Below are 16,495 nucleotides of genomic sequence, written 5' to 3' on the forward strand. Positions count from 1 at the left end.
TTTCTTTCTTATTTTGTTACTTTTATAGAATTTGGGCCGGCAACAGCATGGTGAAAGTTAGGTTTGAAATGAGGAACTTTTTATTTTTAATTTTTATTAAATTGTTTTTCTTTTTTTGGTGATTTAGTTTTATTTATTTATTTTTTTTAATGAAATAAACATTTGCAAATAAAAATTTTTTTAAGAAACTTGGAGATTGAAAGATGATTGATGCTTGTTGCTCCCGTCGAATTTAAGAGACCTTGTAATTTTATAGCGAACTCTGTAGGAGATTCAGTTGAATATTTTAAATAGTTCTCTGTATGTACATTTTTAAACATGTCTGAATGTTAGCATCAAGATAGCAGATATAAAGCATTTTGGTTGTCTCTTTATTATTTTCTTTATTATCTGTCCCTAATTATTTTTATTTATTTATTTTTCTTAGAAATTAAGCTTTTTAACGCTCTCATTTACAGGTGGCGGCAAATGGACATGTACTGCATTTTAAAGATTATCTTTATTAAGTTTTATTTTGTAACGTAGAGGGAAAACAAACTATTTTTTGAAATAAAATTCCAAATTTATATACAAATATTAAACTATAAATTAAAAGAAAAATAAATGATTATTTTTTTCTTTTGAAAAAGATAATTTACAAAAAAAATACTAAAAAAAAAAGAAATTAAAAAAACAAAAACTAATTGTGTTGTTGATGTTTGAAATGGTGGTGTAGAAGGGGTGAAGTGGAGAAATGTGTAGTTAAGTGGTGTTGGTTGCAGGTCCACCCGTGGAAGTCGGTGTCACAATGTACGTCCTGAGTATCAGTTCAGTGTCAGAAGTTTTAATGGTACTTAATCCAAAAAAAACCACCAAATCTATTCAAACAAATACAACCAAAAAGCCCAGTTGTTGTCTTGTTGGTGTTGTACCTACGAAAAAGTTGCACAAAGAGATTTTCCAAGCACGTGAATTTTGGCGTTATTTTATTTTGTTTGATTTTATTAATTTATTTGTAATTAATTCCGTCATCTTTTCTTTCTTTTTTTTTCAAGTGAATTAAAATTTGGAATTAAAATAAAAAAAGATATTTAAAAAGCGTTGGAGGATCTCTAATTGTTTGTTCATTTTTTATTTTATTATTTTATTTTTGAAAGAAATATATATATATATTTTTTTTGTTTTAAATTTGGACGAAAACAAGAATTAATGAGATTGACTATTTAAAGCTGGTTTGCAATGTTTGTAAAGGAACCTTACAGCGTTCCAAAAGTTCCTCTGCATGTCACCAGACCACCGTGTGACTTTGCTCACTTTACAAAAAAATACAATATTTAATAACACGAAATTTATTTTTTTTTTATAATTTATTCCGATACGTTTTACTTCCTGATGAATTCAAAAAAAGTTTTTGACGGTAAAATATAATTTATTTGAAGCGACCCCGCTTACTAATATCGTATGTTACTCAATTTTACACATACCGTCTTGGCGATCTATTTCAAAGCTTTTACTTTGAAATTTTTTAAAAAATAACGTCGCAAAAATTGCCACTAATAGGCTGTTTCCTAAGATAATTTTTATCTTATTTATCTACTTTTTGTATGTTTTTCTTTAATTAAATTCTTTTTTGAAAACCCAGACTTGTATGTGTTCGTGCTGGTTTGCTTTTTAGTTTTATCTTCTTAATTTTGATTTAATGATTAATTTTGATTTCTTAATAGCGGATTTTTTTTTTTTAAATTAAATTTAAATTTTATTTATTTAAGAACCAGTCACACGGTTGTCAGGGTGCAAATACCCGGCAAAAAATCAAAATAAAGAAAAAGAAAAAAAAAATTAAATGACCATTTATTCATAAGTTTTTTTCTCAAGTCAGTGTTTATATAAAAATTTAATGTACATTTATTTGTAGTCGTTGTGTTGTATAAGATCTATAAAACTATACATTCTTCTTTAATACTGTTGAGTGTACATTCAGTTCGCCCCAGGAATTTTGGAATCCCTTTTTTTTTTTTTTTTGAAATAACAAGACATTTATAATGTGTTTATTGATAATAGCCGGCCATAGCCTTCAGTGTAAAGCTATAGATGGATTTTCTTAAAGGATAAGATCGTCTAAATACAATTACAAGAGGGTTTTAAAAGAAAAATATATATTTTTATTTTTCTAGGATCTCTCGGTTATTCATTGATCTAACCGTGACGTACGTCACAACACTATTTTCCTTGTATTGTGTAGATGGAAATTATTATTCTAAAAATCCCGACGATTATGAATACATTAAATTATTTTCCTAATTAATTCTCAACTGATATGGACAACCTGGAGACGCGGTTATATAGCTAGGTAATGGAGGTAAACATTAGTTTTACTGCTTGCACCAGTAAGTCATGGTCCTGGAAGACAGTGGAGGGTGGTAGAAGACAGTAATAGAACTGGATGGCTCTGCTGTCCAATCTGGGACCATCGTGGCATATTCGGACAATTATTAATTTTTCCTTGACTAGCTTCCTATTTTTTTGATGAACGAGTGAAACTTTATAGAGAAAATCCTATTATATTAATCCTGTAAATAAATACATTTATTGCAATCTATCAGTCTATTCTGTAGCGCTGAAGAAATGTGAATTAATTTTTTCAAAAGCACCAGTCCAGGGTGATAAGTCCAATAACAACACCATACCGGTCCCGGGTTCTAATCCAGCTGCTGACCCTTAGATTTTCTCTTCCTAGGAGCTTCTTAAAGCTCACTGTCCAGTGATGGACAGTGTTGTCTGTAACGAGAGAACACTGTCCGGAGGCCGGCATTGCACTGAAAAAAGGCTCCGGGCGCCAATAACCTTAGATGTGGACGCGCCTTAAATCATAAAAAAAAAAAATAAACAACACCATACCCTAGAAAAGCTCTGATTTGTAGAGAGTGTTCTACCATTACAACATATTTCTTAAGTGATTATCTTTTTTTGGCATTCGCTTCTACCTTTAGGTAATTAGAATGTTAAAAGTGCTGATATTTGGGTGTATGGAATAATTTTGAAAAACTGATGGAATTAATTAGCTGTTACATCATGATTTATTACCAAGTTTCCTCTTAGAAAGAACATTTACAAAAAAATATATTATTTACCAGAAGGAAGTTTTTATAACATATGTAAAGACTTGATAACTGGCTATTTGAAAAATCAGGAAACTAACGGGAATCTCGTGCTTCAAATTGAGAAAAGTCCAAAATTTTGGAATACATTTAACTCCAACAGAGTGTTACGCTGAAATGACATTTTAAAAGGGAGCCCAACCTAGCTGTCTCTCCCAGAACTGCAGAGAAAACCTACATTTTCCAAAAAAAAGGGATACTTTTGGCTGTGGCATTTTCTTTGAACTTAGAATCCTCTTCTATCTTCTTTAATCGACCTTATTTAGTAATGTATAAGTGTTAAGGCCATCGTTGTGCCATGGAAATGGCAATTCAGAGGGAAATTCTGTCCACCTAAGTGCTCTTAACCTAATAGTCTGGGGAAAAAAATGTTTCAAATAAGTTATGGATTTAAGTGCAGTAGGGGGTCTTATTTAGGAAATCTCAAATATGTGGAAAAAGATGGAAACAAAATGGCACTACAGGTTTAGGGATCCGCATCAATACATAGGCGCACCCAAAAGGGAGGTTTCTTCTTCTTCTATTTCTTTCATGGCGCTACAACCCAGTGATGTGGGGAGTCTTGGCCACCTCAATATGTTTCCGCCAGTCGTTCCTATTTTTAGCAACCACCATCCAATTACGAACTCGAAGGATGCTCTTAGCATCTTGAGCCACATCGTCTTGCCATTGTAACCTTGGCCTGCCAATTCTTCGTTTCCTGTCTGGTGTCTCGCATAGAAGTTTGGAGGAAATGAAGGCAGCGATAGAAATATCCCCTCGGAAAATGTACAAATAAATACAATTTTTTCCAATAATACGCTACAAAAAATACAAATGTAATGTCGACTGTATTTTCAATTCAGCCCTTCAGACAAGATTAGACGGCTTATCGCTCGCTCCTACATCCGTATAAAAACATTTGTTTCTTCATTCTCAACATAATCCGCTAATTGGATCTGAAGTTTTGACGGTGAGGGTTGGCTAGTCAGCCTACGCCACCTTCATCTAGGAAGTCTGTTACGGCACCATCTAATTGGAACACCCCTCCAGTTCTGTTTGTCCAATTATGTATGTGCAAAAAAAGGGACTCCTGGGCAAGAATTTTTCTTGTCCAAAGTGCCGATATCTCAGCCATAATCAGTGAATTCAGGCAACCTCTGATTAATTGATTGATGAATTAGTTGATTAATTGATATCCAATAAAACTGCTTAAATGTCTGAGAAAATAAAAAACCCCTTGAATTGATTTCGAACTCTTCAAGCACAACTCAGCAGCACAAATGTATAATGCGCCTAATTCTGCCTGAATCTCTGTAGCCAGTTTTTCTAGAATATCCTAGATACCATACCACTGATTAGCACCATACCGGAACTCCTTTATTTTGTTTTAGAGCCATTCAAGAACTTTATAGAGTCACAAGCGTAAAGTAATTACTTAGTTATTATTGACTGCCAGATATTAACGTTTATTTTGCCACTTTTCAGAGATCTTGTCACTAAATTATTTTATAAACTCCCTTTCCAGAAACAATCTCATTAAGAAATTGATGATGTTGCATCCTAAATCAAAGGACAATTTTAAAAATGAAAAAGTAATGCCCTTAATACTGAACATAAACCCGCTTGTTTGAACAAAAATCTCGTTGAGCTTCTGCTAAAAAGGTTATTTACTAAAAATTCGTTTTATAGCCTCAGAGGATCCCCAAAACTGGGTATGTCCGGTGAAAACGTGGGTCCTCTTACTCCTCAAAGACGTCAAAGAGTTGTAGAATTTTAGTTTAGGTGGGCGCTGGTTTTGATATTTAAAGTTTTATCTATATTTATTTACAAAGTTGGGAATATTAATAGCAGCAGAAAACTAAAATTTCAAAAAGCTACTACTTTTCTACTATAATAGATTAATTCTAATTAAAAATTCCAGCTTAAGACCTTGAAACAGTCCAGAGAAATGGTAAAACGTCTCAGAATGAAAGATGTTTTCCATTTAATTAGTAGACGACGAATAATCCGGACAAATTATCGTTCCTCCAAAAATCTAAATCTTATTCAAAAGAGAGTCTCATCTAATGTTTTACTTTTCGTAAATTTAGAGTTCTTATAATAATAATATTAAAAGTGAAATTTTCAATTTAGAAATATAAAGAATTAACAAAAACTATGTCAATGTCAAAGGCTCGGTCCCAAAAAAGGGGGCTAGAACTGTGTGTGTTGTGTAACCAGGTACAGGGCCCTGTCAGCAGTTTCATTCTATCCCCTTAAAATACCAACAAAATGACAAACAAAATTAATACTTCTTTTGTCTGAAATCGCGATATTAAACAAAATTTATTCTTAAATAGTTTATAAGATCACTTGAGCACGTGGTCCTGCGTCAGATATGCATTTATTTATTTATTTTGTTCAATTATTATTTATCTACTTTGTACGACGATTAATGATTTAACAAAATAATGAAACCGTTTTCTTTCCTTTTGTATTTAAATAACTTTCAACTGTAAAAAGGGAAAATTCGAAGTGACTATCCTCTGTTATGGCAGCAGTTATTGTTCTGACTTCTAGCTGTACATATTTCTGTAGTTCATCAAAATTACCATTTAAAAAATAAAAATAAATAAATTTATGAACTAAATAAGTATCCAATAAATGTCGTAAATGACTGAACAACGATTCTGTCTGAACCGCGATGTCCATGAACTGGATGAATTTTTTTTTTATTTTACTTTTTTATTATTTACTTTATTTTAGTAATTAAAATAAACTAATTATAGTTGTTTCACTGTATATATAATCTTTGTTTCCCTCTTTACATACTTTTTTACAAAATGAACTTGATCTATCTTCTTGGAATTTTCAAGCCGTAAATAAGACCATAAATATTATTTTCTACATACCTCTCTTCAAACAGAGATAAGAGGATATTTTTTCAAATTTTGTAATTTATAAATCTTTGCTTGGTTTGCTCTATTTTTAGACCGATTGCTTTAGAATTATTATTATTTTCTTTTTACTTAAAAAGATGGATTGTGAATGCTGAAATGTATTTTTACTATATGCATGTTGGAAATGATGCTGATTTTATACGCTTTTCTTCTGATAATAATTCAATAAATATTACGTTTTATAAGATTTATACAAGACTTCAATCGATGGGGACTGGATCATAGTCATTTCTGTACTCTGGACAAAATATATTGTGCTTAAATATAACAATAATAATAATATTAAGTGCTTTCCTTTTAAGAATGTTGTATATTTTATAACTGAATCCTCGAAATGGTTTAAAATTACTGTAAATATTTATGAAATTTTTATGAATAACTAATAGAATATGGTCGTTATAAAATCAAATGTCAAATAGAAGGCAGAAATTTTTATAAAAAATTTCTAAACTGATGTAGTATGTATTTCTGAAAATATGACCTTGATTAGTCTGTTCAAAACATTCTTTAATATTAATTATTAAGTTTATATTTCATTGTTCTTAAATAATATTGCACCGCCCTTTTTTGAATTGTCATTAATTTCTCCCAAATGTCTTCGGAAAATAACAGCTATCTTAGAAAAACGGTTTAATTTTCCAATTTCCCTTGAAAGAGAAATAGTTTCTCATAAATTGAAAACAATTTAAGTATTCTTCTAAGAGTTAACGCCTTATTTGCTAACTAAAAAGCCAAAAAGTTATAAAAATATTTATATAACATAAAAAGCTTCTTACTTTTGAGCGTATGTTACGAATCAAATATTCCAATATCGAGGTATCTTGTGCATCAGAGATCTTTGCATCTAACCTCCAGTAGGTAAAACTTGAATATATTAATAACGATATTAGCTAGCGGAAGGAAGAAAGAATATTGCCTATTTCAGTCATTCAAGTTTTCGACAGCCTTGAAGATGATTTAGTCCATAGGTAGATAGCTTGGCAAAAATAAAGATTAATGACTGATATTGGCAATTTTCTTGCTTTTTTGTCTTAAAAATATTCTGACAACATACTTATCATTGGATAAATGTGCTTTATCCATTAAGCAAAGGAAGATCAGTAGTATTTTATAGTTTAATTGTTAAATTAGCTTTAATCATCCAGATAACTTGAAACGATTTGTAAATCAGATTGAAACCAGACACAAACTTAGAGATAGCTAACAACTAAACCTCCGCTCAATATTTTCTCTTTACTTATACATCAATTCGGTTAAGCTTTTGTATTCAAATTTCTTTTTTCAGTTTCAATCATAGCAAGAAAACGCTTAAAAAGGCTCTAACTTTGGTCCACAAAGATTAGATTGTCACATACTTTTTAAGTGTCTCCTTACTTTTATTACATTAATTTATCAAAGTTTCCGATCCAGGTTATTGCTGTCATTTTCTTAACTTTTGTTAACTAGTTATCTTCTACAATGTTTTGTGTATTTCATACAATGATCCTTCGTTTCCTTTGTCTTTTCCACTTATTCGTATCTGTTTTTTCTAACCATTTACAGCTAACATTTTTTCTATCCACATTATTTAATTTTCTCTCGTTTATGTATTCAATTTTTGTCTCCTTTTAATGTAAACCGCATGGTCTTAGTATAGTGGTCACCAGGAAAACGCTTGGAATTGGTTTCTTTTGTTTATGTTGTGACTAAGTTGATCGATCACTCTTCATTAATTATTTCAGTCCAGATTAGGGTCATCTTAAATAATTTAACTAAGTATTAAGAAAAACAGAGAAAAAAATCTTCTTGGACCGACCATCCATTTTCGTCTTATTAGAACTTGATCGTCGAACCAGTAGCTTAATATTTCCCTAAATGATGACTGCTAATAAAGAATTAAACGAAGTTTTCCGAGATAGCTTTTAGTACAACTTAATTTAAAGGTCCTTCTTTATTTTATTTTAATTCTAGAAGCTACTTAATACTTAGCTTCTTAGGTTGGAGCACGTCATTACAATAAGGCTTCTTGTGTATGTTAGAGTCATCTGTTATATTGTTCTATAACTAATTAGTCCAAACCGATTAGATAAATAAGAAGTGTGATACAAAAGTTCCCAAACTAAGCCTGAATAGCAAACATTAATAAAACTTGCGCTCGCTGATGTGGTAGTTACTCGTGCAACAGAAGTCTTATTGGCCTCTTGAATTTGATCCGTTGAGAAGTAGCTTGCATTATAGCATTATGTTCAGTTTACGATTCACGAAAAATTAAATAAACTACTTTCATTAATATTTTGGTTTTGTAATCTTATTTTTTTTTTAAAAAAAAAACTTAAAACAGTACAGCCTCTTCAGAACAGATTGAACTGAGCTTGGAGAAAACAGTCGAATTCGTAGGCATTCTTATATCTACTACCAGAAAGCATCTTGAGAATTAAGAATCATATTTGTGTAGATCGTCTTCAGACAATTAAAGACAATGCTGAATTAGGATTGGTGTATAAAAGTGATGCAACATTTTGAGGGATGAATTGAAAAAGGCTAGGCACTTTGGAAACATTTATTCTCAGGATGATGATCGATTTCTTTGCAGTCTATTCTGTAATTTCCTACCCTATAACTTCAATGGCATGTATGACTTTTTAAAAAAGAAAATTCGCAAGAAAGGTCTTCGCTTTTTATCGTAAATGAGGATGAAGACCCACATACTTTCCAATGGCCAGTTCAATCTGGTACAACCTTACACACAGCGTGGCCCACTTGATTCGAAACGATGTCATTCAATACACCATATAAAATCTATGATTTGTATCTTCTGTTTTCATTATTGTCGATCGACTAATTACAGAGTTCTTTCATTATTAGGACGACTTCAGCGTGAAATCATATACGAAATGCCATCATGCTATGCTTGGTATTCGTCTTGTCTTCTTATCTTGATTAGTAGGTTGCCACAATATTTTTTAGAAAGTTAATGTCTGGGCCAATTGAACTTCTGCAGTATCCTCCGGGATCAAGAAGAACAAGCAACTGCTGATGGCTAAAAAATTAGCCCATTGTCAGGATTAGATCTGAGATGCAATTACTTATGTTTATCGTTTATGTTTATTTTAGTTATAAGCGGTTGCTAATGTTATTGCAAAACTATCCGTACATCTTGTTCGCCCTTTTTGTTAAATATGGAACAACAGCGCAATTTCCTCTCAAAAATCATTTAGTTTGTCCAGTAACAGTTCAGTTAAAAGCTGCTTAATTTTACTGTTGTTTTCCATTTATTGTGGTATTAAATGTTTTAAGCTATTCTATTGGCTACTTTCCTTCATAAAAGAATTGCAAATGGGTTAGGAAGGTACTCAATAGGTTAAGAGAGCTACTTCTGTTAGATTTCATCGATTCTATAGATATACATTGGAATTTACTAATGTAGGTCACTCTTAATACATCTAAGGATTCAATTCCTTTGTGAACCTCCAGGAACAAATTCCGGGAACCCTTGCTCTAAAGGCAAAATGGCCAGGATAAATTCAATATTATTGATCCGTCCTTGTGTTTCGGTTTTTCTAATATTTTAACATAGCACTAATAGTTTGTTAACATTAAAACATTTAATGCAGTTCCAAATCAGTTTACAGTAATTCAAGAAGTTCAGAATTAAACAGCTGACAGTAATATGTATCAATACGAACTCCAAGGCTTGCGCTATGATCTAGAATTCAAACAATATGTTTTACATCTTATTTTGCTGTTGTATTTTATTAAATTTTTTTTTTTGAAAGCACACAAAACATTTTTTTTTGCATCATCTTTAATTTAAAAATAAATTAATGAACATAATTTATACTCAGATAACCCAGTATTACAAAATATTGCACCTATCTTCTCCAAAAAAAATGTGTTTTTGACTTAATTAATTACTATGTATTTGTATATTGAATGGATTTATAAAAAAATGTGGCCATTCCAGGGTACAGAATGTTATCCTAAACCCCATCGGAACCTCCTACAGAGTGTGCATGCATAAATTATTGACAACATTGTTCAAAAACCCGTTTGGCTTTGGTAAAATTTAAATTTAGCATGTATTTCTAATTTTTGTATGACCCCTTTATCCGCGTTATTTGATATTTTAGCCAGTAACTTTGATCCTTATATTAATTTGTTTATTTTTTTTGTTTTTGGTTGTTTTTTAATAACTTTTTTTTTAAATTTAATTATTTACCCAATGAAATTTATTCAAAATTAATCCTTTATGCCCTTTTATTATTTAAACACTAAAACACCATTATATTGAGCTTTATATTTTTTTACAAAAAAAAATAAATGCTTATCTTTCATATATATTTAATTAAGTTCATTACATTTTGTAAATATAATATATTTACAACAATCCAATGGAGTGCCACCCCTTATTAGGTCGTATATTTTTTTTTTTTGTTTTAAATATCAACAATTAAGTCAACATGGAAAAAAAAATCAGCTTTGGAAAATAGAAAAAATAAAGCATATGAAAGTACTATCAAAGCAATACATAAATAATTATTGTTAAATAAAAATAATTAATTTATTTCGCGAAGATGTTTTTTTAAAATAGTTAAACAAGAATGATACCGATCTGATTCAGATTTTATCTTTAATTAACTTTGAAGGACTGAAAATTAGGCAATAATTTAAGAATATTATGGTCATAACACTTCTAAGAATGTGAGTCAATTATTGAATTTAAAGTAAAATGCAGAAATTTGAAAATTCTAAAGTCAGCAATTTACATAATACTAGTCTGTGATGATAAAATAAAAGATTCTAAAATTTTATTCGAAAAATTGTTTTCTGGTGAGAACATGTTTCTTTAGTTTTTTTTTTTATATGTAAAAGCAAATTAGTACACTAAGATCATTTTGATATGCAACTGAAATAAGTTTTCAATCGATTCTTTTGCGTAAACATTTAACTATGTAAGAGTGCGGTTAAAATCACATCTTATCTATTATTAGCACTTTGAAAACGATCAATGAAAAAATAAAATCATACATTTTATGAAAATTCTATAATTCAAAAAAACATGAGGTCGAGCATTCATGAAATCATACTGCCACTTTTAAAATTATCTTTCCACTAAAAAGGTAACTATAATTGAAACCATTCTACTTGACTTTAATGTGTTTTAGCTTATCTTTAATTCTTTTCCAGCAGAATGGTCAAGAAATTTAAAAACAATTTCTAAAGATCTAAGTGAAAACTTTTCTTTGGAATTTTAGAAGGTAATGCTCGTAATTTTTCCTTAATGTCTAGCATTTAGTGACCTCCATCAGCGTCTAATAAGATATATATTATATCTTTACGTTTGTTGATTGGCGAGATTCATTACTGACCAGGAGGTTTAATTTCCTTGCGCACGCTGGAGTTCTTTCAAATGCCACCATATATTGATGAAAATGAATGTGTGGTAACATAACTTCACTTTGAAAAGGAGACTCTCTAAGATCAAATACCAAGTTCAATGATAATTATCTAATCTGACTAAAAAAATATAAGTATATACATGTTAAAAATTAAATACAAATGCAGATATAGTATTAAATAAAGTTGTACGTTTAGTACATGTTGCAACAAATTATAAAATGAAGAAATGTAGCTGGAGAAGACGAGAAATGAAGAAGAAGAATAATTAAAAATGTCATACGGTAGTTGGACGAGGCAAGTTTTTAAAAACCGAGAATGAAGGAACGTGACGAACGTATAAAGGAAAAGAGTTTCAAAGAGGAGTGACACAGGTTAGGAAAAATTACCATTGACCACTTTTCCGGTGGAAAGGAATGAAAAGTTAAGAAGGACGAGCACAAGGTCGAGGAAGGTGATTTGAATTAGAGAAATTAAAGGATATGGAAAGAAGGTCTTTGGAATTTATTAGGTTGGTGTAGAAAGGTTCCTAAGGAAGTGTTACTGTTACAGCGTACGACTTATGTAAGCATCTCTAAGAATTCCGAAGATAATTCGTGGAAAATAGTTCATCAAAAGCTTTAGATTACTCTCGAGTTGTCCCGAAAAGTAAACCAGACACCCATTATTTGGGGGAAGTTAGTAATTCTTGCATGTACTCGAAACTCTATTTTACTTCGGATTTACTGCGTCGGTTTCAGTACCACTACTGAAATGAATTTTTGATCTAGGCTGGTTTATATCCAAAAAAATTCCCATGCATATTGCTCTAACTGTTCAAATGCATTCTTCTAAACAACTACTTATTATAGCAATATCATCAGCGTAAGCCAAAAGCAGAACTGGAAATGTGTCAGCCCTAAACCATTCTAAGTTCAGTGTTTAGAACCAACGCTGTTCAAGTATTCCTCACCTTCGATTTTTATGTTGCACGTCAATGTGGCTTTTGCTGCTGGCTCTTAGTCTGCAACTGTTTAGCGTTTTTTCCAAAAAACTGTTTCAAAATTACGGATATTTCCCTATTTATACAAAATTTACAGATGCTCTTCAGTAAATAAGGATTAATATAGTATGGTGTTCGCATCAGTTAAACACAAACGTGTTTTAAAGCCTACCACAGCTTTTGTTAGAAAATAGACTATATTATAAAAAATCCTTAGGATTTCATCCCTTTAAAGTAAAGTAACCGCCTACTTTTTCAGGCGAAGCTTATCGTCCAACTACCATTTACTAGGAGTCGTGGACGGAAACGGAAGTTCGAACTTTACTGTAAACAATTTTTTTCTAACAAATAAAAATTAGTCATACGCGGGATTCGAACTGGGGATCTCCCATTTGCAAAGCCCCGCTCTTGACCACTAGACCAATACCCGTCCCCATTTCTTCCCTTTATCTACAGGCAAAGATAAAATATTATCAGCAAAAATAGATTTTACATTATTTGTATTATGTATGCTTCATTGAGAGGTTCAAAGTTCGTTTACACCTGCTACTGGATGGGGCACCTCGTTTTAATAAAAGCCTGCCATTACTTTATCTTATTTTACGTTTTACTTGTCCCTTGAAACTACTTTTAATTGCTTACAATTCCTCCATAGAATTGATTAAATCAAGTACAATATTACTAATATTGAATTGAGTTCTAATTTGGCGAAAAATCGTCTATGGAAAGAACGTTAAGAATTAGTCTTGATTTAACATATTTATAGAATTTGTCCTCCACCTCTACCTAGCTAAAAAACAAAGAGAACTACATTTTGAATTTATTATAAAGATCAATTCTTGCGCAAAAACCTCAAAATCGGTTCCCACAGACAAACTTTGCATCCTCTCTTCCGTTAGGTGTATTCTTTTTTTGTATTACATCTACAGTATTTTCATTTTTGTTCTAAAGCATATATATGCTAAATTTGGACGGAACCCTACAATGATGTAATAATCTATAACAAAAAAAAATAGGTACATGTACTTAGATAAAAACGAGGGTCGTTTGAAAAGTCCGTGCAAAAATAAAAACTACTTAATTTTTTGGGGTAAACCTTTTTTATTTTTCAACATAGTCTCCTTTTAGGCTTATACCCTTCGTCCAACGCTGCTCTAGTTTGTTGATCCCTTCCGAATAATAGGATTTGTCCAAGTCTGAAAAATAGCCATTCGTTTCTGCAATCACCTCCTCGTTTGAATAAAATCTTTTTCCCGCCAGCCATTTCTTCATATTGGGGAACAAATAGTAGTCCGAGGAAGCCAAGATTGGAGAATAGGGGGGATGTGAAACAAGTTGGAACCCTATTTCCATTAATTTTGCGACCACAACTACAACTGCTGAGGTGTGAGCTGGTGCGTTGACGTGATGAAAAAAGACTTTTTTGTGGGCCAATCGTGGGTGTTTTTCTTGCAGCTCGGTTTTCAAACGGTCCAAGAACGATGAATAATATGCACCTGTAATAGTTTTACTCTTTTCCAAATAGTCGTTGAGGATTATTCCTTGCGAATCCCAAAAGACATTCGCCATAATCTTTCCGGCCGAAGGAACGGTCTTCGCCTTTTTTGGCGCAGATTCCCCCTTGGTAACCCATTGTTTAGATTGTTCTTTGGTCTCAGGAGTGTAGTGATGTATCCATATTTCATCCACAGTGACGAAACGACGCTTAAAGTCCTGCGGATTCTTCTGGAACAGCTGCAAACCGTCCTTGCAACACTTCATACGATTTCGTTTTTGGTCAAGCGTGAGCAATCGCGGCACCCATCTTGCGGATAGCTTTGTCATGTCCAAATGTTGATGCAAAATATTATGTACCCGTTCATTCGAGATGCCCACAGCACTAGCAATCTCACGCACCTTCACTCTTTTGCCATCCATCACCATAGCATGGATTTTATCAATGATTTCTGTAGTAGTAACCTCAACAGGGCGTCCAGAACGTTCAGCGTCACTTGTGCCCATATGGCCACTCCGAAAATTTTGAAACCACTTATAAACTGTTCTAATCGAAGGTGCAGAGTCACCATAATGTTTATCAAGCTTCTCTTTAGTCTCCTGAGGCGTTTTGCCTTTCATAAAGTAGTGTTTAATCAACACACGAAATTCTTTTTCGTCCATTTTTTTGAAAATTACTCGACTTCCTCGATTCAAACGAATGCCAAACACAAAGAAATAGACCGATCTGGCTGAAACTTAGTGTGTGTTCTTCCAAGAGATGCTACTAACTAAACATAACCTCGTTACGCGCCAGTAGTGCTATCTCTCTGACTTTGCACGGACTTTTCAAACGACCCTCGTATCTTAGGTATTTAAATCCCTAATTAAATCCAGAAAAAATGCTGGAATAAGAGTATTCAAGAACAGATTCTCGTATATATGATGGAATTTTAGCAGCACAAAGCTTCGTATTAGAATGCAATTACTAATTATTTAATTTTCATGATTTTAAACAAAAAAAATCAGATAATTCATCAAAAAATATTAAAAAAATATATTGATTTAATTATTTCAGTTGTATGCATTTAAATTAAGGCATAATTTTTAGTCTAAGAAATAACCATGGGGAATCGGCACTCCATTAATTTGGTAATTTTAGATAATTAAAATTATTTCTTTTAAAAAAACTAATATTTGTGAAAACTAATAACCATTCTGGGTGGCCATTTTTACAGGACTTCACATTGGATTTTTATTTCCGCCAATTCTGGACAGATCCCCGGCTGGCGTATCGAAAAAGGCCGGGTGTAGAAACACTATCAGTTGGCTCAGAATTCATAAAGAATATCTGGCTACCTGATACATTTTTCGTCAATGAAAAACAATCATACTTTCATGTAGCTACAACTAGTAATGAGTTCATCAGGATACACCATTCTGGCAGCATCACGAGAAGTATTAGGTAAGTCAATCTCAATTTAAGTAATTCATATTTCTAATGGAGTTTGTATCATTAAATAAGTTAGAAGCTAATTTACAAACTGTAATTTCTGTTTCAATTCAATTCCATTTTTATTTGTTAGGGTTTTAATTATAAGCAAAACAAACAATATGCATGGCTTTTAAGTCGTAAACAAAAGTATGTGAACAAATTTAAACTGAGGGAGGACAAATAAAGACAAGATATTTAACAGGCATTGTATAAACAAGAACAGAATTCAGCCGAACAAAATAAGAAGCATAAATAAATCAAAAATTCAGAATTGGAATAAAGTTAGTAATCTCACAGATATATCTAAAAGTAAAAATATTTTTTTAATTTAAGACGCGTCAACAACTGCGACAGTAATTAAAAAATTGAAGGATATCAGTTGAAAACATTCGGAGATTTAAAAAGTAATGGTTAGATTGCTCTAACATTAGAGCTTTTGGCATAAGTCAACAAAAAGTAATGAAACACCATAAACTCGAAAACTTGGAATAGAAAATGAGAGAGCATTGACATTCGTTCGAATAAAAATGAATTTTTAAAATTAATTTTAATAAAATATAATTAATAAATTTCTTAAATTTACGAATATTTAGCAACTTTGTTTTAGGGTAAGTCTAGTTCCTTATTATTCTCTAATAATAATCAAAAGTACTTTAAATTTTTTGTCGAGTAAGAGTCAGCGAGAAAAAAAGACCAAGTGAAACGTATCCAGTAATTCTAAAAAGATTGGGAACCATGGCTCTAAGCTAATGGAGTCAATTATTATCCCTGTTACCACCGTGGGTAGCGTACAAATATTACACCTCCCCGCATAAATATCAGAATTAAAAACCCACTAATTTTGTCGTACCAAGCTGTTATTTTAAAAAATTCTACAAAAAAGAAAAACAAATAAAAATGATAGCGGACAACCTGTTTTTAATAGAACTTAATGATTTTGGTCTTATGTATATGTATAATTTAAAAAAAAACTGATGTAATAATTTTCTAATGTATTATATCCACATAACGAAAGGCCCTAGACTTGAGACTTACATTATTACAAAAGTATCCTCAAAATATAGCCTGAATACGTCTTAAAAGATCTTGAAATGGCGAAAGTGTTCGCTAA

The 16,495-nt window shown here is 31.6% G+C and overlaps 1 protein-coding gene across 10 annotated transcripts in view; it reads left to right on the plus strand.

The window, feature by feature from the left end:
- The window catches only part of Rdl (Resistant to dieldrin), a 183,222-nt gene that overhangs the window by 98,649 nt on the left and 68,078 nt on the right, over positions 1-16,495 (plus strand). For 8 of the 10 annotated variants that reach the window (XM_074118512.1, XM_074118505.1, XM_074118503.1 and 5 more), the window contains exon 4: positions 15,128-15,354. In XM_074118512.1, the coding sequence (XP_073974613.1) occupies positions 15,128-15,354 (227 nt within the window). Of the gene's footprint in view, positions 1-761; positions 830-15,127; positions 15,355-16,495 lie in introns of all 10 variants that reach the window. The other 2 variants (XM_074118506.1, XM_074118504.1) reach the window with 1 other exon arrangement.

This window comes from Rhodnius prolixus, unplaced genomic scaffold (genome assembly GCF_049639745.1).
Source record: "Rhodnius prolixus isolate KJV_2025 unplaced genomic scaffold, Rpr scaffold_2, whole genome shotgun sequence".
NCBI classification, from domain to species: Eukaryota; Metazoa; Arthropoda; class Insecta; order Hemiptera; family Reduviidae; genus Rhodnius; species Rhodnius prolixus.